Raw genomic sequence first — 24,844 nt, forward strand, 5'->3', positions numbered from 1 at the left:
GGCTGCTATAGCGTTCGACACCATCCTTTTCAGCAATTATTTTTTTATACAAAGATTTTCATAAAAAAGACAATTTTGCAATACTCTCACTTTGGAACTACGTTTTTTAGTAGATATATTTTAAAAAGTAATTTTTATCTCCATATTTTTGTGTCCATTTTAAAAGACTAATTTTACTTGCTTAGAAAGCCCCCTTTTTATCAATTCGTTTTTGTAACTAAACTTAATCACTGCAACCTGTTAATTCTACATTTCATCTTCCGAACATTTTTTAAAAAGTAAAATTTTTTTATAGTTATTTAGTAAAAAACTATAAAATGCTGTATAAAAATTTTGAAAGCTACTAAGGGAAAAAAGCGTGTTCAATGTTACTGAGTAGTTAACACCGAAGACCTTTAAGTATAGTGTCAACATTAAATATGTTCAGTGTTACTAAGTAGTTAACACCGAAGACCTTTCAAGTAGTGTCAACATTAAATATGTTGACCTCAATTGACAAGAAACAATGTCATTCTCTACCTCTAATCTTTTCACCCGATTAAAGACTGTCAATTATTCGTTTTACATTAAGTTTCTTTGAGTTTCACGGTCTCCACAAAAATAAATTCATGCACTACTCATATTTCTGACCACATTGAAGTCTTCAAAACCTCTAACATTTATAGAAACGAAAAGAGAAGCATAAGTCCAAACAAGTTTGTCAACTCAGATATGGGAGAATGGTAAGGATAAATGTGAAATTAGGGTATTATAGTTAAGTTCAAGTGTTTGGTATATACATAACACTGTAAGAATCAGAATGGTTGGAAATATAGACGAAGCTATTCTCTTTTTCCCATTTGTTACTTTAGTGCTTGAGTTTTTTCTCTTTCATGGAAAGCTTATAAGTTTCTCAGTGTAACGGACATTTTTTGTGTAATGACATGGGATTCTGTTGAGAAAACTAAAAAAGCCAAAAAAAAAAAAAAAAAAAATTATGTCTCTGAGCAGGGTCCAATAAATCCCAGGTATCAGGTCACTCGGGAGACTAAAAAAATGCATCGGCGACTAGTTCTTTGAGATCAAGAATCTCTCAGAAGCAGTATTATAATGATTTTTCCTATTAACACCGAGAAAGGATTTGTCGGTCGTCTAAAATTTTTTCCTGGTTCCTTTACGTTTTTGGCGGTCTCTGTCTATGAGAAACTATATCATAAAAAGTCGCGACACTGACAATACAACTATTTAGTTAGAAATTTAAAACGGGATGATCAGTTTAAAGTCTGAAGAAAATGTAAACATTCAAGTAGTTCTTTGTTATGGTGTTCATTAAAGTCTTATTTATCATATTTATATGCTACTGAAAATTAAATGAGTTCACTTGCTGCGTCTAGGCAGTTGAAAGTCAATGAAAGGGACTAATTGGATGCATATCTTAGGTACCGCTCCTTCAAAATCAAGTTGAAACGACTTGGAATGATTTAAAGTCATAAGAAAACTTCGTAGCACTGAGATTGTGTGATGCGGTTCCTTGGCCTCACTTTCTATAGTTTAGTGCAATAGTGTGATTATATAAACAAGCAAAATCGACGAAAACAAAGTAAATTTCAAAAAAAAAAAAAAAAAAAAATATTAATTTGAATTTTTGGCATCTTGAATTCAAATTATGTTTTTCGCAATCACGATTGTCTGTGTGTATGAATGCGTGTGTGTGTTTGTGTAGGCGCATGTGTGTGGGTGCGCGTGTATGTGTGCATGTAGGCATGTGTGTTTGTGTCTGTGTGCAGGCATGAGTGTGTGTATGTGTATAAGAGTGTGTGTTTGTGTCTGTGCGCAGGCATGAATGTGTGTATGCGTGTGTGTAGGATATGACGCAACCTTGAGACGGTTTTCGCAAGAGGAGCAGCATCGTTAGGCCGGTCGAAGCGACGGTGGTGCTGGCAGAGGGTGCTGGTGGGAAAATAAAATCATGGGAATCAAAACAGTCAAATGAGAACAATAAGCAATCGTGATTGCTCAAAAAAAAAAAAAAGAAGATTGGTCAAAAGCTCCTAACAGCGAAACTTTACCGGCTCTTAATAGATTCGCGAAACAAATTCATGTGCCTAAAAATAATTATACGAGACATTTGTTTTTTTCCTAAAATTTCTTACGTTTCACTGGAAAAGTTTTTAGACTCTATTGACTTAAAATAAACTTCCTGTCTGAGTCGGTTTTTGCTTAAATACTTTCTTCTACGCTTACAACAAACTTGCAAATTTGGTTTCCATTTAAGAAATTAATCGACTGCGCGTTCCAAGCTGGAAACCAAACGTCACTATATTAGGGGAACTGTGACGTGGGAAGGTAAAGGGCAGTCAGTATCTGCAAATTTTTAACTTCAAAACTTTCTTTTGCATTTTAGTAATCTATTGTACTTCAGCTTTTGTGTACAAGCTTGATTTTTTTTTTTTTTTTTTTTTTTTTTTTTTTTGTTTCAGCGGAAAATAAAGCACGAAAAAGATGTCTAATTCATCTCATATCATTTCTCAATAGCATTGAGTTCAAAGCGCGTTTCTTCAAATATCTCAAAAAATTATTTCTGCAGTTACTGCCCTTTACTTATCTAAAGTAGTGATTCTCAACTTATGGTCCGCGACAAAATTTTCAAGTGGTCCGCGAACAGCAAGTGAATCTTTTTCATTTTTATGGTTGTAATTAAATTTAATAAAGACAAATCCTTGGATTCATCCTAATATAATCGCCGTGAAAATATTATTTCTAACATATGCGGTCTGCTTAAGAATCGGAAGGGTACCATGTGATCATCAGTGGAGAAAAGAATGAATTATTGCTCTAAATTGGTTCTGGGAAATCGAAACATGAAACAGCTGTTATAAATGAGGCGGTGAGAAGCAAAGGGATGTAAGTGGGTTTTTCAAAGTTTTGAGTAAAACGCGTTCAAAGTTCAGACCCTAGGTAGGTTTTAACTATATTTTTTTCCAAATCATGCTATACAGCCGCGCCTACCAGGGCTACTAGTATTATCGCTTGCCCCAAGACAAAGGAGAAGTTCACCTACCACTTGTACAGGTTATCTCCAAATTTTTAATTTTGGCACTTACGTCTCTTTGCTTCTCATTGCTTCATATAAAATTTAGCACAGGACAGTGGCGCAGCGAAGGGGGGGGGGGATTTGATGACATATCGATCTAATTTCTTCCAGATTTAGGTTAAGAAACTATACGGCAAAAAAAAAAGAGCACGATTTATGTTCTTTTTAAAAAAAATTAAAAATATAAAAACAGAAAATCCTCCCCCCCCCCTTTTTTTTTTTCTTTTTACACTTCTTAATCCATTGTTTGAAGAAAGAATTGCATTTAAATACACACAGCTCAATAATTTCACGGATGGAATTCTAGCTTTTCGCTCTTACTGAAACATCCTTTTTTTTTGGGTGTGGGGAGAGTTGTGAAGGCACACACATTTTATTTCAAAAAACACTTGAAAGTAGTATGTTGTTTGAATAAGAGATTCAAGAAAAGATAATGTCTGCAAAATAAATTGAAAAAAAAAGCAGCTGTGAGATTCGAGTAATTAGCAGTTTAATTTCTTTCAAAAATAAAAAAAAAGTCCAGAAGACAACACAGCTCGTTTATTTTTGTCAAATTTCAATAAAATAAAAAATATGATACTCATTTTCCTGGTTGGGATCAAGAGCTTTTTTCCCCCCAATTTTAGATCATTATCCTGCAAAACGTTTTAAACGGAAAACAAATAATGTTAATTTTGTTGTTTGCCCCGTAAAATGTAAAACGGAAAATAAATAAATTAATTGCCAAAACTGCTCCTTCTACACTGAAAAAAATGTCTTAAATGTTTTTCTCCATACTTGCGATTTAAAAACTTGAATAATAATGAAAAATCGAATACGTACTTATTTACAATAAACACATTCGTATCTCACAAATTTTGATAGTATGATTCAAAAAATGACTCGTATTTTGAGTAACTTAAAAATTTATAAATATTATCTACAGTGCGAATTAATTCGTTTAAATCATTGCCAACTCTTCACAGCTCAGAAAAGAAAAAGATTACAATAATTTTCAGTGTATTAAAAAGTTTTTCAAAGTGACAAAACGTTATATACATACGTAGAACAAAACAGTAAGGTTCAGCAATCAAGAAAAAAGAAAGAAAAGAAACATTGAACCTAAGTTGTTTTGAAATAAATTTTCAAAGCGATTTTTCTAATACAAATTGAAATTCTCTCTTAACACATTTATTGACTTTAGTTTCTGTCTTCAACTAAGACTTCAAAACTTATCAGTAATTGTTATTGAAAACTTTTGTAACCGTGATCGTTTTTACGTTATACTTTCAATTGCGTTTTCTAACTTCTTGTATAACTTCTGAACGTATATATTTTTTCAGTATTTCAAGTCCAGTTCTTTAAATAATTTCGATAACGTAGACGAAAATACTTTTCGGATTGTATTTATATTTAGCAACCGTTTAACATATCTTTGCACATTGTACTTATACAAAGATAAAAATGATTTCTCAAAATAAAACAGCAAGTAAAATATAATTATCTTGCAGGCCAAAAAAATGAAATGCTTATTTTATTAAAATAACCTTCTGAAAATGAACGAACTGCATTCACTTCTCGACTTTTTTCCGGAAGAAATAAGCAGTTTCGTAATTTACTAAAATGGGTTTTCTTTCGCAATAAAGAAATGGAATAGACTTTTTCTTTTTCGAGTAAAAACATCATCAAATTGCAAGGAAACAGTCGCACAAAAATATCAATTTAGAAACCAGCGGGCGCCACAACCAGTTACGTAACGCGAAAAACAAAAGAGAAGCCGGATCATAAATTAAATTTCCGTGATTAAAAAACGCCGCTGAGACTCCGTAAAAACAACTGTAAATCATAGCTTTTATTTCTGGTGAATAATTACTTAGCAGTTTTTGCTGGCAGGAAAACATGTCAATCATCCTCGCTTTTATTATGACAAAAGTCGCCTTTGGAGCAGTTTTTGTCCTCGATATTATGAGGAACACCAACATTATAAAATATCACCAATGGTTCGTTTTAATTAATTTAATGGAAGCTCGCGTTTTTGGTCGGTTCGAGTTAATAATTCAAGAAAAATAGTTTTTTCATTAACTTTTTTTTTTGGCAACAGCTGCGTGGAATAGCTTTGTATGGTTTCCTATTTTGCAACAACTGTTCACGAAATTGATTAGGTGCTTCATTTCTTGGAATGTTTGCGCAAAATATGGGGTTTAAAATAATTTTGAGAAATTAAGTGAAAAGCTTAAATTGTTTGTGCGCCATAAATTTATATGCTTGCATACAATTAATTTAAAAATTAATGAAGAAAAACTCATTTAAATATTTTAAGAAGTTATCAGCTATCGTGTTTCATATTGAGACTGATTTCGACAGACTGTTTATAAGTATAGTGAAATTTCTAATTCAGTTTAAAACGTAATAAAATAGGTTAAGAAATGATATTTGAGAAAGTTTGTCGACTGTTTCTCAGTTGAGGACGAAAAAAATCTATTTTATTTTTTAAAGAAAGTGATTTTAAGCTTCAGCGAACGCAGATCTGTGCCGCATTTCCTGGGATATAATACACATCTAGCGTGTACTTGTATTTTGCAGATTATTTTTGGAATTTTTAATTTGCGTCGCAGACTTCTGAAAGAAATTCTACTGCCGGGTCTACAGTCAGAGACATTTTAAATGCCTCTACAAGTGTATGGCACCCATTGAAAATTGGAAATATGCCTTAAAAATTCGGTCAAACGTGTATTTTCACGAATGTAGTTTAAACAAAAATTAATTGTCGTAAAAATTCGGGGGGTGGGGGAGGCAATTGCAATTTTTAAAATATTACATTTGAATCTTTTTACATTTGTTGAAAATCAAAATGACAAACATTCAAAAATGATAAAGATCAAAACAGAAAAGATCATATTTCTTATTTTTTCGCATTTTTTACAGCATTTGAACAGCATATTACGGTTTTCAGTTTCTTATTCCCCTCTTTCAAAACTGATTCTATTTCTCTAAAAATACCACAGAGTATTTTCACGCCTCGAGAAAAATCCTACACTGTTAAAAATTTTCCGGAAAATTTACGGTAATTGTTACTGGCATCCATGTTGCCAGTAACTATTACCGTAAAAATCAAATGTTACTGTAAAATTTTACGGTTTCCTCGGTAGGCCACAGCAACCAGTTGGCGCTGGGATCGCTTATTTCTCCGGTATAAATTACCGTAAAAATCAGCGATGCGTCGGCGATGCAATTTTACAGTAACAATTACCAGAAAATCTTCCTGAATTTTTAACAGTGTAGCTATATCTCTGCCAACTATATACTTTGTAAAAATAGCGTATCTATAGCAATTTTCAATGAACTTAAGTTTCAATGAGCAGTTTGATTAAACGTGGCAAAATACTGGAGGTATATTGGGGCCTCCACGATACATATTCATTTACACAGCCTAACTTTATGTCTATACGAACACTAACCATCATTGCCGAATCCAGAAATTGGCCAAGGTGGGGGGGCAGTTGATTTTTTAGTTTACCTTTACTTCGTATCTATTTTACACGTGCTTGGGGGGGGGGGCACTGGGCACTACATCATTTTTATCCTGACACAACAAAAACATAAGAGATTTATCCAAGCTGTTACCCAAGCCTATTCCTATTCTTTTCATTGAAAACATTATTCTAAAATTGCGTTTTAGAATTTCAATTCTGCGTCATTCTGGGACAATGTTTTGAAACTCTCTCTCCCCTAACATGATCAAGGGTTGTCTAAAATTGCCCTTTTTGGAACTTCAGTTTCAAAAAATAACCGGAATAATGCACTGAACCCATTTTTTTTCATTAACACTACCTGAAATGTCAACAATCGCTTCATTCAGACTTAAATTTTGAAGAATGTGCGGGGGAAACGTCTTTAAAATCGTCCTCCTAATGTCACCAAAGATCGTCTAAAGTAGCACTTTTAAAACTTCAGTTCCAAAAAAGTGCCGGGAGGAAGATTCGAACCCCATTCCTTTCTTTAATATCGTCAAAAATAGCCTGCACTTGTGTTTTAGAACCTCAATTAGGAAAAATTGTCGATGCAAGTTTCTCAAGGGAGGGCGATTGCCCCCATCGCTCCTCACTTGTATCCGCGCTTGCTAACCATATTGCACATCTTAGCGAACGTCTACCATAAAAACCCATATATCTCTATTTAAGAAAAACTGACTATCATAAAGAGCTTTTCTTGGTTAAATTACAGAAACAGATCAGAGTCATGAGCAGTTTTTATCCAGTCTCCTTTATAGGTCCCTACTGAAACCTGTCTGACCTCGATACCGGTATAGGCAGCGGCATAATATTTCAAGTATCTTGCGGCCGGCACTAAGCTTGTAAGATATGAATCTTTGAGCAGACATCTGATAGAGAGAACACAAGGTGTTTGAATGTCAAATGACAATCCGTCGTGCGGCCAAATTACAATGGAGCTGAAACGCTACTGATCGCTTTTTTTGCCAGAAATTTTGGGTATTGCTTAAACAAACGTACTTAAACATATAAAAATCAATGATCGTCCCTGAACTCCGCCAAGGGGAATGCGAAAACCTATCACGTGATTCCAAAAGTGAATACTATCTCCACCGATACATTTAATTGGCGATATAAACCCATTGACAACGACAAAAACCTTCTTTTTGGTGCCAAAATATTGCTCTGGACGGGTTAGTCAGATTACCTACAGGAATAAAGTAAGACAAAACAACGTAAGTAGAAGCACAAATTTGTAAATTACAGCAGACACGTGTTTCGGCGTTACAGGGAACGCCTTTTTCATGCAAAAAAATAATGAGCTTATGGATGAAAAGACATCCGACAAAAGCCAATTTACAAATTTGTGCTTCTACTTACGTTGTTTTGTCTTACTTTACTGTTCAGCACAAAGGTATTTATTTATCTTACCTACAGGAATGTTTATTAATATGCATTTAAAACTATTTCCGAACTATTAAAATATTATCCACTCTCTTAGTTTAAAATAAAAAGATAATACTTTATTATATTCATAATACAACAATTTTTATTTTAAAATTTGTATCAATTCATCTAACTCGAACTTCGGCGTTATCATGTTGTCATACTTAATATAATCGTCAAGCGCAAATTTATACACGTATTAATAGTACATCATTGACTGTTGAAAAACAAACTTCACTAATATGTAGAAAATAGCGAGAAAAATGCACCAGAACAAAGTTGATTCAAAATCACAATCAGGTTAATATTACAATGCTACTTCAAGAAACTTTTTTTATTTTTTAAATTTTACAACTTTTGGTTAACTGTTTGACGTACTAAATGAAAGGGAGGGAAAATAATATTTTGTCTAAGCTAAAAAGATCTATTACTGTTTTGTATCTAATTACAGTATGTAATACTGAAATGTTCTGAAAGCAGTACAGAATTCAAAACTTTCTGTGTCAGCTACACTTAGGACTTAAGTTGAATTAAAACCAAAATTTTCGGGTTGCTGAGTAAGAATACTGAAGCTAGTACTATTAATCGATTACTTCATTAAAAGAATTCGTCAGTAGGAAAATAAATAAGAAGCTAATGTCAAACCTAACTAAAACAAAATACCTATATTTACCTTAAAGTAATGACAAATAGTATGGAGACGAAAGCTAAGTAATGGAACACTTTTAATGCTAAACGTTTCAAAATAAAAAGTAAAATATGATTTTTCAGCTAAAACATCTTGTTTTTTGCGCCAATTCATCAAGTTTTTTGTCTCCTTGTATGATGGGGTAATAGAATATTTTACCTTTTTTTCAAGTAAACCAGTTTTTTTTTTTTTTTTTCTCAATCTGCGTTTTTTACTCAATGAATTAGAATGATATGAAGGTTTTTCTGTTCGCAATTTTCTACAATTTCACTTCCTTTTTTATACGCCCATTTTGCTTCTATTCTGAGGCTATGAAAAAGATTTCTACACCAGCAGCATTCGACTTAGAGCCTATATACCATATCTAAGTGTCAAAAGTCCAATGAGATAGCATCCAATTTAGGATCAAAACCGAAAAAAATCATTAACGCAAGGAGGCAAAACACACATGTATTTCCACACGGTGTTTTTATGTTATTTTTACTCACGATTTTGGAGCAAAACGTTTCCAAACCGCATAATAAGGAAACAGTCAGTTAAACAAATTTCATTACTAAAATTACCAACCTCACTATTAAAGCGTCAGCACTAAGTAGCTGCATTAAATGAAATATTTTTGTTACATAAATTTTGTTCTTAGAAACAGTGCAAATGGCACCAGCGTTCTCGCGGTTAGACCCGTGCTGTACAATAGGTTTTATTTTATTTTTTCATTTGTGGATACGAAGTTCCCAGGTTTCGGTCAGTCAGAATTCGGTAAACCAATAATATATTTTACAGTTGAAAATAATAATATTTTTTTTTTTTTTTAGCATTGAACGAACTAACTTACAGAAAAAAAATGTGAGCGGCAGTGAAGGAAAGACTAGAAATATATATCAAAAATAAATATATTTTTTGTTCATAAGCATAAAAGAAAACTGGAAAAATCATTTTAAATCACTTTAATAATTGCAATGTCATTTTCTTTGGCTTTAAAAAAGAAGAAAAAAAAAATTAATGCCATCGTAGTTATTGCAAGGAAAGAAAAGTCATAAATGCATTCAATTTCAGAACGTACCATTATTAAAATTCTTCTTCCTCCATAATTTGAAATTACATACATTATTTTCTAATTTAGATACTTCATCCTTCCATTTTGATATAATTGTCCACGAAAAATAATAATTTTTATTTTCCGTGTAATGATAAAGTCAAATTCTATTGCTAAAGAAATTGGCTATTTTTCTACGGACGCCAAGTCACGCAACTGTTTGGCAGCACTTGAAAATTGCTGTATAAACATTCAAATTAGGTATATATTTTTGCTTTACTGTTTAATACTTAGCAAACAAATTGCATTTCACTCTATTTATGATCTTTTTTCTTTTCTTTATTTTTTATTCATTTATTTTTTCTTTTTTGCAGTCGCAAGAAATAAGAGGACTGTTTTTGTGCTTCAGTTTTTATCTTCATCATTTGTAAGAAATGAGTGAATCATTTTTCAAGCTAAAATGCTATTATGTTTCTTCAAATAGAAAACGGGGGGGGGGGGGATGTTTCGTGGCAATTACTTTTTTTTTTTTTTTGCATCATTCTGAAGTTTAACAATAGCGTTTCATTTATTCAGAATCAAAGGCTATTATTTATGTATGTATTCATTTTAAAACATTGCACGCTACAGTAAAAAGTCCAAATACAGTGGCAATTAAAATAAAAGCAGAAACAATTAAAATAAATTTTCCTTTAAAAAGTTAAAACACCTAAACTTAAAAAATGAATGGCATACTGAAAATATCTAAATCGCGACAATAATTGTTAAAAAGTTTGTAAAATTTTAATAATGCTTTTCAAAAAGATATGAGTGAAGTAGGTACGAAGAAATAGTATTTTTGTATCACTATAAAGTTAAATTTTACTTTGGGAACAGATACAGTCATGATTTACCTTTTTACCGAGCCGTGTATAAAACCCGGTTTTATGTAGGTTTTTTTTTTTTTTTTTTTTTGAATAACCAAAAATGAATTGATTATTTTTCAAAATCTTTAAAATGATGCCTTAGTTTTGAAAATTGATAGAATTTAGAAAACTTCTGGCGACATCCCCCCCCCCTCCAAAAAAAAAGACAAACTGGTTTTAAATCCTGCATCCAATACATTCATGGATTTGGATCAGAATTCAGCTGAAGAAATATGTCATTCAAAAACTATTTTCTAGCCTATGGGAGAATCGATCTCATGATGTTCACGTTATTAGCTGGACTTACGTACTAACTGAGGTAATGGGCTCTCAGGGTGCCGTATACGTTAAAGCGACTAGCAATAAATCTACAAATAAAATTGGAAATCTATGCTTTTATTTTGTTAAATTATTTTTTAAAGTTATACTGCGATTTACCATGCTAAAATTAATGTCTTGTATTCCGGGTTTTAACAACATAGCAGTAGCTTAGAATCCTGCAATGAGTTTAAATTACATATTCATGGAAAATTGGATCACAATTCTGCTGAATAAAAGAACGTTATTCTTCGGGTCAAGGTGATTCGAACTCACGACCTTTGCATTGTTAGCACGACAATCTAACCAACTGCGCCAATGAATTTCAACTTCACGATCCTATGCATTGAAGTATGCGCAATAAAAAGCAGAATAAAACGGTTTTAAAAAATTAATTTTATCTCTATTTTTCACCATCTTTAAAATGATGCTTTACTTATGAAATTTAAAGAAGTATTTAAAAAATTATAGCGTAGTCACAAAAGAACAGCTTTAAAAAAACAATATATACAATTATTGTGTAAAAAAAGGCCTCTTCATCTATAAGCTCACTTTTTTGCATTGAAAAGGGGGTTCCTAGTAACCCAGAAAAACGTGTCACTAATTGTTTGCAATTTTGTCTAATTCATACGCTGTTTTATAATATTTTACACATGTGCAATGTCTGTTTAAATTAGTTAGCAGTTAAAAAATTCTAAGCACAGCCGAAAAATTCAGCTTTCTACTGAAATGTTTCAGTTTTTTGCAATAAGTTTTTTTTTTTTAATGTGTGCGAAAGCCGTATCTTATCAACATAAAAAACGTGATGTGTGTTAGAAAAGTTATTGAAGGTGTTGCTTGCTTTATCTACGTAATATTTTGCACATTAACTTTTTGTAAGCTTACGAAAAACGTATTTGTAGCCCTAATAAAACGATATTGAAAGGGAAAGAAAAATAAACGAAATTTCAAAACATTTTTGTCAATGAACTTAGAAGCCTTATCTTCAGTTATACGTTTACTCGCGTAAAAAAGATTGTTAACACAGATTCTTACGCACGTAAAGCTTTACATAAATTTCCCGTTGAAGATGTTTCCTGCTAATCATAAAAAAAAATCCATTGAGCTATTCTATTGACATTTAAAAGTTCATACATTTTTTTTTCTTTCTCGGTTCTGAATAAGAAACATTTTACGATTGTAAATGAAAACTCGGAAAGTTGGATATTACCTTAAAAATAGGTATAACGTATGAGATTTGAGCAGATCTACACGAATTTATTAATTAGGAATATAAATAAATAAATTATACTAAAAGAATTTCAAATTTTTCCGTTTTTGTACATTATGTATAAAAAATGTCAATACAATTTTTCATGTTTATCTATGTCAGAAGGTTCACAGAAATGTTCTTACTCTACCTAGAAATTAGGCGCTTGTTTTAATGAGAACACTAATAGGCAAAAACATATTGTAAAAAACACGGACATTCTACAGTCTCTAGATCCAAATATTTTCAATTAGTAAAACATGCTCTCCATAAATTGTAGTTTAGTGTATTGTTTTGTAAATAAAAGACATATTGTATTGAATAAATTACTCAGCGTATCGAAAACTAATTATAAAAAAAGAAATTCAATCGAATTACCCTCATCTATAAAAGAAGGTTTTCTTTTTTTCTTTTGTTAACTTAATTAAAAAATTTAAGAATTTCTAAGACATGACGTCAGAACATCAAGCAAGATTTAATTTACCGATACCTAAGAAATTTCTAGATTTAAAATAATTACATGTATAATAATCAAAAATATTCCGAATAAATAGTGAGCATGTGATGTAATATAATTATGTATTCGTGTAAATACATCAGAAACAAACTATACTGTGAAAATTACTCAGCTTATAAAAAATGTATCAAAATACTGTTGGTACATCTTTCTAAGCAATATTTTTATTGACATTTTGCTTATTTATGAAGGAAAATGAATGAGACAAGGTTTTTAGAAAAATATATTGCACTGTCTTTCCAGTCCTGATCATAATCACATGTTATTTTACCCATCTTTGCTTATGCATTTATATTTGATATGAAAACCATGCGCGATTTTTGGGCATAAAATAGGATAATTAGTGATAATAAAATAATTTAATATTTTACCATCATTATAAAAATGAGCTGATAAATACCGAAAATAAAGCAACTCACTTCTTCTATTTGCATAATGAAGACAGCTAAAACTTTCATTACATTTTATGGGTTTATAAAAAATAATTTTAAATTGGAAAACTTTCTAAAGTTGTTCCCGGATACAAAAAAGTTTCATGTCTCAAAACTTCCATTTTACGTTTAAAGTATGCAAAGAAGCAAAAATGCAAAGAAGGAGAATGAACCGAAATTTACTACGTTTTGCAAATTGAAATCATAAATGTCCAAAAAGCGCCGACTTAAGAAAACTTACAACTTCTTTATGTTTTGCAGTAAGAAAACTTATTTTTGTTCGCTGTTGTATTAAAGAATTTAGTACCACGCTGGTAGAAAAAAATAATTACAACTAGTTTCTCCGAAAAAGAAAATATAATGCCGATGTAATCTTTGCGATAAGGTTCTTTCTTGATAAGTTGGGTCGAAGAAATTATTGTTATCGCATCAAAAATTCACTTCTTTACTCATATTCAACATTTAATGACCTGTGAATTAGCTTTAAAACTAATTTTTGGGCCCGACGCAGATAAAACTACAACAACGTGGAAATATTTTATCCCTTTTTAAAAGTAATGAATGAAGTTTTTTAATGGAACTGAAAAAGTTTCTTTACTCGAGATGAAATATTGCTAGCATAAATAAAACTTTGTAGGGGGAGGGGGAAACACATTAAAAAGTGTAAAGAGTGCTTTTGTAAAAAAAGTACTGTACGAAATAAAGTGAAACAACAAAATTCGATATTTAATGTGAATTGATTACACAGTTTTGTTAATCAACTTGATTACAATTAGCAAACTAGAAAGAAAAAGTTTGAGCTAACAAATTAAGTGCAGTCATTTAAGGTAACTTTGCGCCACTCTTTTTTTTTTTTTTAATTTTATTTCACTTTAAAAAAAAATTGCTGCACTCTACTGGGAAGAATATGAAATATAATTTTTCTACTATTTTTTTAACCATAAAAAAGTTGCAAATATTGCAAACAACTCATTGTTTCACTCAATAATTGTGCTGTAAGCTGTTTTGAAGTTGCTAAAATTGCTCTTTTTACATTGCAATATTCTATGCAATATTATAAACGATAAAAATCTCGTGATTTGAAAAGGACAAAAAGAGGGACGGAGGGGGGGGGGAAGCAGTTAGAAACTTTATTTTTCTGCTTCAGTGATGCCCTAACTTTATTAAAATAATTAATTTTGCATCCTATTTCTGCCGTTGTTCAAAGTTGCCCTAAATGGCAGGATATCATTCAACCAAGCTATAATAATTCACTTGTATTTGTTGGTATAAAACGGGAGAAAAAAATGTTAAATAATTCAATAGTTATCCAAAATGAAAAAGCAATTACATTATTAAGTGCATTTAAAGTGAATTATTAAAGCTTGGTTGAAAGTTGTCTTGCCATTTAGGGTAACGTTGGCTCAAAGTTATCCTAAATGGCAGGATAACTTTCACCCAAGCTGCAATAATTCACTTTAAATATACTTTTTGATTTCGGATAATCATACAATTCTTTACGAGTTTTTTTTTTTTTTTTTTTTTTTTTTTTTAGAGGAGAAAAAAAGTATTGCTTAAAATCAAATATTACTATGAAAAATAAAATCATTTCAGTTCTTTCTTTGAAATGAAAATAAAAATAAAATGGTTAGAACTTCGGTTTTTTCCCTTTCGTTGCCAAACATAAAAGAATATTAAAACTTAGCAAAGAAAATGAATCTTTCCCACCTCATTCAATATTTGTATGAAAAATAAAATCATTCCGCTTTGAATTCACTTTATTATAATTTAATCAAACTTGCGTCAAGGTTAAATTTTTGGGAAATAGCATTTCAATTTTTATTTTTATGACTTTTCTTTTCTATTTTTGGAGAAGCAAAACACTTAAAATATATTCAAAATGCTTGTGTACCAGATGTTCGGATTGTAAGTGAATTTATTGCTTAGAAAGGAAATAAAACTTATTTTTTCATTACTTTTTTTCTGAGCAATAAATACGTATACTAAAATTCGAGTGTATTGGTACTACCAAAATTAATGTATAGCATGCATTTTCAGTGAACAGATTTGAGAAACAAATATTAACACGTCAAACGAATAAAAAATATACCAATTTTTTAAAAATAAATATTATGGCTAGTCTGTTCATGCCAAGGTAAGATAATATTTTTTGCTACTTGATAGTAAATAATATACGTTTCACTGCTTTTTGTTTTTCATATATTATTAATCAGAGATCAGAGTTTGTGTATTGTTAGCTGAAATTGCGATTCACTTCAACTAAATATAGTAAAAATCAATGTCTTAAACAAATTACATAGCCCCCGGATTAAACAATGTAGATATAAGTCGACTCTCAATACAACGATTTTCCATTTATATCGAATTTCTTGAGAAGTGCCAAACTGACGTGAATACAATTCAATGGAAAAGTTACCAGCAAAGTTTATGCAGTTTATTCTAAATTCACACGGCAATTGTTCAACATTATTCCAGATCACTGTTTATTATATTTTAAGACTTTCTATAAAAGTTATTGCCCTAAATCAAATGTATACTATTAAATTGTTTACTGCACATTATTATATATTAATCATCCATGTTTTTGTTGTACACTCGTGATTATTTCAATGTATCAACTGAAATTCACCAGAATTCAAATGACCTTTCTGTATATTTAGTTGATTTAAAGCTACCTTAAAATAAGAACAGTATAAAAATGAGTTTCTGCATCTTGAACTTTGGTTACCTGGACTAGTTTTCTCGATACCAAGGACTCCCCTATACCGGCAACGCCTGAAATCCGACCGTAAATACAACTCTATATATCATAGTAACACTAGCAAACAACGTGATCAAGCACAAATTAGCAAACTGATTACAGACACGTGTTTCGTGGTTTCAATGAACCCCCCTTTCAATGCCAGCGTGATTTTTTTTGATAAAAAGTCATCCGAGAAAAGCAATTTCTGGTGAACTTTTCTCCGATGACTTTTCATCCTAAAGTTTGCAAAAAAGGGTTATTTGAAACCCCCAAAACACGTGTCTGCAATCAGTTAGCTATTTTTTGCTTAATTACGTTGTTTACTATGGTTACTTTGTTGCATAAAGGTATATTCATTTGAAATTCTATAGCATGTTTGCGCCTGCATTCTGTAACATGCCAATGAAATTTCATAGAATGCATCTTGTATTGAGCTCGTATGTGAATAAAAACACTTCTAAGAATCACACCGAAAATAATTAAAAACCCCCATAAAAATCAGTTTTGAACCAAGTTAAAGAAATCAAGATTATTAACTTGAAAATTAAGTACGTTTAAGAAATCCAGCAAAAAAAGAGCAACTCATGCAAATTTTGCTCAAATCTCATTATTTTTATATATACATTGATAAAGATTTACCTGGAATGGCCTTTCGAGTACTGGTATCCGCTGTCACGCACTACTTGTCTTGCCAAAGGGAATAACTCATCTCTACGAGTAAGCAGAGCAGGAATGTGCTTGCAGATCTGAGCTGCCGCTTCGTTCACCGACACCTGGAACCATTCCTTTGGCATTATTGTACACTACTTTCAACAAAAATCTTTCCATTAGATACATAACTAGAGATTAGTGATACTCAACTGAAAAAAATAATGCAAAACTTTATATTGAGCTTAACCCGGCAGTTAGGTAATTTGCCGTTAAGACACACCACAGCACACTCTAAATAGAGTCGCAGAAGTTATGTTATAGCAATTTCAGTTCACAACATGCTATTCAGTCTGCTGCTTTTTCACACTTACAAAAATTTGCATTGAAAAGTTGGTAAATAAATGAATTTTTAATTCAGACATGCTGGATATCATGTCTTAATGTTTTGGCACTGAAGAAAACGTAATATTAAATTTAGTATCGTCACAATTTATGAACGTGACTACGTAATTATGTCCGATGAGCGAAACAAGAAACAATCTGTGAAAGAACCTACAAGATTATTTGTCTCATTCCTTTCAGTTTTAAAAAGTAGGCGAAATTAAAGGATCTAAGTATTTTTAAACGACGAAAAATTTCAATCAAATGGATTTTTAGACGCCAGTAGAAGAGAGAGAGACATTGGGATTTCTCCTATTGAAATAACGAAATAAATGTTTTGTACTGAAGAAAACTAACAGTAAATTTAGTTTCATCACAATTTATGAACGTGACTACCAGTGGCGCAGCGAAAGGGAGGGGGGTAAAAACACCCCTCAGAAGCAATGGTTTCAACAAAAATACGAATTCTATCACAGTAGTTTATGCATATGAAAAGACCGTTTTGAACAAAAAAAAAAAAAAAAAAAAACCTTTCCAGAAAGTATTTTTGATCAAAAAACCCCCTCAAGAAGGTATTTCTGGCTGTGCTAGTGGTGACTACGTATGTCCGATAGACGAAACAAGAAACAATCTACGAAAGAAACTACAAGATTATTCAACCCATTCTTTCAGTTTTAAAAATTAAGCTAAATCAAATGATCAAAGTATTTTTAGACGAAACAAAACTTCCATCAAATGGACTTTTAGACACCAGTAGAAATGAGTGAGGGATTATGATTCTTCGCATTGAAATAATGAAGATTGTGGCGCAGTATGATTGGATAGCAAGAACCCATTGACAATATGTCATTGGCAATATGTTAGCTAAAATTCCAAGATTTATAACAAGTGAATATACCACTATCACTTTAATATGCAAATAACCATATTTCAGACTATTTGCGCCAATAAACAATAGCAAATAAACAAACAACACGAAACCCGCCGAACTAGCAATTACTTATTCCACCTAAATATTTAAAACTTAAAGATATATGAATAATAAATTTCAAAATGCTTTACACTTTAAAAAGCAGGAAACAAAACCCCCAGAAAATGCAAAACGTCAGAAGATCAAGACCATAGTCAAAAGCTTAAGAAAATATTACTTCTTTAAGAATCGAGGGAAAATGATTCCTGCTTGAATGGTAGAAATAATTTAAGAAGGGAGAAAGAAAAGACTGTGTTGAATGGAAAGGCAGATGAAAAATGTGATCATATATGAGAAGAAAGGCAAGCTAAGTGGTAAGAACTATGCAAAATATGAGGAGGCTTAGGATCAAAGAAGTTGAATGAGAGAGAAATTTGAAAGAAAAGCTTAGCTTTTTCACACGAAATTGTTTTTACATTTCTGCTGCATGCAATCAAAGAGCTGTATGATGCATATTTCAAGAAACAAAGTTCATATTTTTATGGACTTTATTTGCGTGGGAGTTCACGGGAGCTCAACTCTTCACTTCTTTGCAATTTTATGTGAATTTTCACACATAGCACAGCACTTAAGCAATTTTTACTATTCATTTATTTTGGTGGTTAAATATTTCACTTTTATAAGTTTATTGTCTTTATTATGATTCTTTTATTGCAAAAACATCAGAGATTAAAAATTGAAAGTAAAAAAGTGAAAAAAAAAAAATAATGCGCCAAAATAGCTTCAGGTATGAATAGTTACTAGGGGACTTCGACCCGTGCTCGCTTCGCTAACCAATCCCATTCCCCACCTGCGGTGGCTCAGTGCCGTCTGTGGCGGTTAGCAATTGACAATTTAAATGCTTTTTCCCTGGATGCCCTGTAGACTTTTTATTAATTCAAAATCTCTGGCCACTTAACGTTTAAAGGGGTAAAACAGGGCGGAATGGCTCTCCCTGGATGTCCTGTATCAAATGGTACCAATATTAACCTCGTAAACATTAACAGTCTGGAGGAGATAGGGTTAGAGACACACAGACAGACGCGAACGGGGAATATACTTGATTTTTTCCCCCTTTAACAACGGCATCGAACCTGATGGTTAATAGTTTTAAAATACTCAATATCAACAACGAATTACATCGCAAGTTCAAATATAATATAGACAATTGTTTCGGTGTTACAAGCGTCAGTGAATAATGTTGTGAAGTTTGGAATGTAAGTCATACGACGAAAGATGGATACTAGTATATTGAAAAAAAACTTGAATTGGAAGTATAAACTTTTTTCTTCAACATTCTCAGCGGCGGGGGGAAATATTTCTTTAATCATTTGTTTATGTGTCTACGGATTTTCAAACATTAGTCATCACAGGGCTCCATATTTAGCTCAATCGATGAGTCAAATCAAAAACTGATTGAAGAATTTCATCCCGAAAAGCTTATGACTTTTTTGTTTAGTTTTGAAGGTGGATAAAATATTTTAGCTTTGCTCACAGGTTTCTATAGAATTCCCACTAAAATTTAAACAGACATGCTCACAGGTTTCTATAAAATTCCCACTAAAATTTAAACAGACAAGAATATTTCTCAACGTTTTTTCGCTTTTTTTTTTAATACAGTGTGATAAAGGACACACAGTAAAAAACTTTTTTAAACATAAGAAATCCGAGCTTAAGTTCCAGTTTTAGTTCAGACATTCAATACCTTTCCGCATCAGCTATGCTTTAATGAAAATATTAACTTTTTAAAAAATATACCGATTTTATTTTTTAAAACTCACCAGTTGGAATTTTCTAACAATTACTTAAATTCACATCTTTTCAACACATATTTATTACTGGGTTCTTGTAAAATAAGCAATTAAATTTCCCAGCTACCTTCGACGCTGATTTAAAAAAAGCAACGACTTTTAACTCAAACTGAAAGAAAATTAATTCTAAAAGAAAATCGTAACATCTCGTTTTAATTAAAGTTTATTGTACATAGAAAATAACTGAATATTTATCGCGAAAAAATTTCGAGTAAAGAGTGAAATTTTATATTTAAATCTAAAGCTTACGATCAAAAAAAATTTCACGAACTAATTCATGAAAATCAACAACAAAAAGGATTTGTTCTAGCGTCCTGAATCATGTCTTTTGAGAGAATGGGGATTTGATACAAAAAGCTATTAAAATAAAACTTCAGAAAAGAAATATATGCAAGAATATTCACATCCATAATTTAAATAAGTCGAGAATTTCGGAGAGTTTAAACATAAATTATTCAAGCAAGGAGTAGCTATCAAAAGCGAAAGAGGGGAAAAAATACTCGAGTTTTTTTTTTTTTTTCTCCCTTGTTAAGTTTGCATTTCGTAATGTTTAAAAGAGGGAAATTCATTTGGCTTTTTTTTTTTTTCTTAATCAATTCACCCTCTCTGCATAACATTAAGCTCTGGGTATTTAAAAGCAGGAAGATTATTAACATATGCACCCCATAAGCACAGAAGACACGCCCTACCTGCTCCCCCGCTGTTGACGTCATCGAGGGGTCAGCCGGTATCCCCGATATCATAAGCCACTGGGTCAGTGGGTTTTAGGGGGTTGAAAAACAAGGGGTTAAAAATAGGGGAATCGCGTAGCGAAACGTTACTCACGGATACGTGTTAGTCAGCTGATATTTGACAGTCGATGTTGACTGGAAATTGTATTGTTTTGCTATTTAAGCTTTGAAAAAATTCTGATTTAAAATAAATTAAATCTTCTGTTCTTTACAACCTCATAAAATTAGTTTTCTAATAGTTAGGGAGGAAAAAAAATGCGATACTTGTTAGAAACTTATAATCTTTTACAACGGGATATATATTTTTTTGAGTGGAAAATGATTTTTTTTTCTTAACTTGAAATTTTATTGCTTAAAATTGCTCATAAAAACTATAATATAACAGATTAAAAAAAAAAAAAAAAAACATAAAACCGGAGCGGCATGCATTTTCCTAAAATAAAAGAAATGTGCTCCTCTCTCTTCCTGTGAGTTTAAACAATGTTTTCTTTCCGAAATTCTCCAATTCAGGAAATACAGGAAATAATAACAATAAAATTAAATAATTTCATTAGCAAAATAATAGAAGAAATATGATTTTGGTTTTGCCTTGCAAATTAAAGCTTTTGGCTGTACGAAAAAACTGAACATAATTTAAGAAAGAATTAGAGCTTTGAAATACCTTTCACAATGATAACATCGAGTAACAATATGAAACAAATCATTTCTAAATCAATTTAACTACTAAAGTAAATATTAATATTTTTTATTACTCTTTTTTGACTTCCTGCACTCATAAAGACTTCAATAAACCCCTCGAAATGGGTGTCAGTATTAATAAGCTTATATGAAAAATTCTAGTAGTAACGACTAGTTTATCTAATGAGGGGAATGGGAGATAAAATATAAAAAAGTAACAAAAAAAAAAAGAAAAAAAACGAGGGAAGAAAGAGACATAGACAGATAGATGACGCTGAAAATGATTTACAACGACATGGTAAATAAACTTGAAAATACAGGACATTCTGAATAGTATGAAGATTATTTTCAGGCAGACAGGAAGGAGGGGAGGCTTAAGACAGAAAAAGGTCTCATGGAAATTCTGCTCAGTGCTGCAGAGTGTGGTTTGGAGAAACGTTTTATTTATTTATCTTTTCTATCTTATAACTGCCACGAACCTTTCTTTGGCGACATTTTTTTTTCCTTTATTTAGTTTTGCCACTTCCTGTATTTAACTCATTAGGTTTGGAAACTCGTTTTAATAAGAAAGATACTTAAATGTCGAAAGTGGGATAAATAATTAATTTGGGAAATATTGATTATTTTCGATACTTAATTATTTAACCAATTATTATTTTATTATGTACGAATGTATTTATAATTGAATTCAATTTTTAATATCGACATTAAAAAACAAATTTCAAACAAAAATAACCCTGACATAAATTTTATCAAGACCAATCATGTAAATTTTAAGCATTTCTAGAGCGAAGTTAAACTTGAGATGTGCCGAATGATTTTTGAATAGCACGCTTGAATGCCGATTCAAAAGATTTGAGAGAGCAAAAGCTAAGTAATAAATTAAAAAACAGAACTGGCGACAGTGAGGTATATTTGATCGTGAAAGGATTGCCTAAACACGAAATTTAACAAAAGTACAAACGAAGATGCAATACAAAATTTTAAGGCGTTTCTTTTTCTTTTTTTTTTAATCGCCTGTCAAAGAACATTGTTTTGGAAACAATGTTTTTGAAACAACCAGAAATGATTTCCTAGATTAGATTTGTTTACTAACATTTCTCGAATTTATTAAAGACAGACTTAATCTTTTAAGGACCACCCATCCAATAAGTTTAAAAGTTATTTTATAAGTTAATGAATACAAATAATTAATTAATGATATTTTTTCCATGTTTTTGAGAGAAGAGTATCTCAAAAAATTTAATTATTGTTTGAAAAATATACTAATTTCATTCTGAAAATATCGCAAACGTTTTTACCCCACCATCACATCTATAGATTCATACTGACATGCCTCTACTTTAATTAAAGATTAATTTTCAATTAAAAATTAATTTTCAATTAAAGATTAATTTTCAATTAAATATTAAATTCAGTTAATGTAATTTATTAGCCAATTTTGAGTTGAGTAATAAACTAGTCAAATTTCAGAAAATTGTTGTTGCTCGGCATCTTCAATGGGACCACCATGACCCCTCTTAAGCCGTTGACAATATTATACTCCCACATTGCGTTCAAAACCTTAATGAATAAAATGAAAACAATTTCAGAAATATTTTCAATTATTAATTATTTTTTAAAGTAAATCTTTGAAATACTTCTGTTTATTGCTTATGAAAGTACTTAGTAACGTTTATGCTCTATTATGAGTTTTATTAATGTCCGATTTGGTGCTTTTATTGACACCCAAGCAGTTTAAGAAATTTTTCGTATCCAAAACCGTAGGTTCTTTTATAGGGGGGGGGTCAGCATGACCCCTCCCCCTCAAATGGTATTTTGTTTCCGCCCCTGTATAAACACATAATCCCATCCATTTGAACAAAATCTACTGAATAAATTTTTATAAACTTGATATACATCCTATTTACTTCATTATATCATTAGTTGTATGCATAAAATAATGTCACTACTAATTCGCAAAGCCCAGTTCTTATAATAGGGTTAAAATTTTGCAACTGACACTTCAAGAAGTGCGAATGTGTTCTGCAGCATTTATGGAAGCCTTTTCCCCATCAACTATGATTTTACAGACAAAATCAATTAGCAATATTCTTTGTCATCTCCATAGTGTAAAATGTAACATGTTAGGTCATACGAGTAGTTGTTCACAGCATGTCTATTAATAAGAAGTGCAGTGTTGTTGCATTTGGCTTGAAACATTAAGTTGTTTCATGATGCGACGGAAAAATTCAAGTAACCTCTGGTAACTCTCCATATGATATGAATTTCGTTGAAAACACTTCCTATAATTCTATTTAACTTTTTAAAGGTGTGCAGAAATGACACTGGAGTTTTAAAACAGTAATTTATGATCTATGTTACTTTTACAGAACGTAATGGCAAAGCTGTAGCCAGTGGGGGAAAGAAAACGGCAGAAATATTTCTTTTAAAATATTGTTTGTTTCTCCCACCCTTTTTTGCATTGAAATTGCATGATTTCCATACGTTGAAATGGATAGCGTCCATGGTAGTTTACTCAATGAAATGATGACATTCTGGGAAACGAGGGCGTAATTTATTTCGTGAAAATATTAATGGTAAAAACCGAAGAAAGCCTTCCTGGAAATAATTCCTGGTCACAGCTTTGCTTGATGGCACATCCAACTTTTTCGGTAGCTATATCAATTATCGAAACAACATGGCTGCGCCTGAATCCCAGTATGAAATTTGCAGGACATTTACAAAGGTTCAATGACCTTTCAATGATGCTCAAAAACAATCTAAGAATACAATCTCAAATCATTACTTTTCTATGATTAAAGTTTCTCTGAAACGCAAACTGGAACTTTCGTTAGTAACTCATAAAATTGCACTGAAACAATGCAAAATGTGTCATTAAGGTTTCTCTGCAACGCAAATAGGAGATTCCATTAAATTTCATAAATCTGCATAGAAATGAAACAACACAAACGATTGTGCGTGTGTGTGTGTAATGTGTATTCCAGGACCTGTGATTAAACTATCGGTTTTTTTATTATTATTTTATTTATTTTTTAAAAATAAATAATAAGCTTTTTCAGAATTTCTTAGGTTTCAAGATTCGGAAGTCAAAAACCCTGCGTTCACACAGGTTGGCTTTCAATGAACACAAAAAAAATATTAATTAAAAAATGAAAGCGTTTTCTCAAAAAACTGAAAAATACTCTCCGAGTGATTAATACTCAACTAAAAATAATTTTACAATAAGCTATATACATTACTCTCATCCGACTGTAAACTTTTCACAAAACTGAAATGAGTGTGAATGTATCAAATTAATGTGTCCAGGTATAAACTTTATGTGTTAACATTCATTTCTTACATTCCTCAGCATCTTTTTGACCAAGTTTCATGCCAGTTATTAATTAGGAAACCAAGAACTACTGTTTTCGTCGATTTGGTAAAATTTCAAAAAATGAGAAGTTAAAATACCAGAGCTGTCGTTTTTTTTCGCTAGAACTTTACATATCGCAAACAAAATGTTTTTAACTCTGCATTTTCTTCAAATAACACAAGATTTTGTGTAATTTAGTTCCGATGCAAATTCATTTATTTATATCCATAAAAATAAAAACATTTTTATTTAAAGCACACTTTTTTGATGCATTTTTAAATCCGACATCAATTTAAAACAAAACAAAAAATAATAAATAGATGAATAAATAAAATTGTCCAAAGATCTCTCTTCCAAAATCGGCTTTATTGAACAGTAACAGTTGAGAGTATAAATCGTCGCCAATAATAAATAT

General features: G+C 31.3%; 1 protein-coding gene across 3 annotated transcripts in view; it reads right to left on the reverse strand.

Moving 5' to 3' along the window:
* The window catches only part of LOC129231379 (NGFI-A-binding protein 1-like), a 163,423-nt gene that overhangs the window by 15,173 nt on the left and 123,406 nt on the right, over positions 1 to 24,844 (reverse strand). For 2 of the 3 annotated variants that reach the window (XM_054865678.1, XM_054865677.1), the window contains one exon: positions 16,513 to 16,646. In XM_054865678.1, the coding sequence (XP_054721653.1) occupies positions 16,513 to 16,646 (134 nt within the window). Of the gene's footprint in view, positions 1 to 16,512; positions 16,659 to 24,844 lie in introns of all 3 variants that reach the window. The other variant, XM_054865676.1, reaches the window with a different exon arrangement.

Source organism: Uloborus diversus, chromosome 10 (genome assembly GCF_026930045.1).
Source record: "Uloborus diversus isolate 005 chromosome 10, Udiv.v.3.1, whole genome shotgun sequence".
Classification (NCBI taxonomy): Eukaryota; Metazoa; Arthropoda; class Arachnida; order Araneae; family Uloboridae; genus Uloborus; species Uloborus diversus.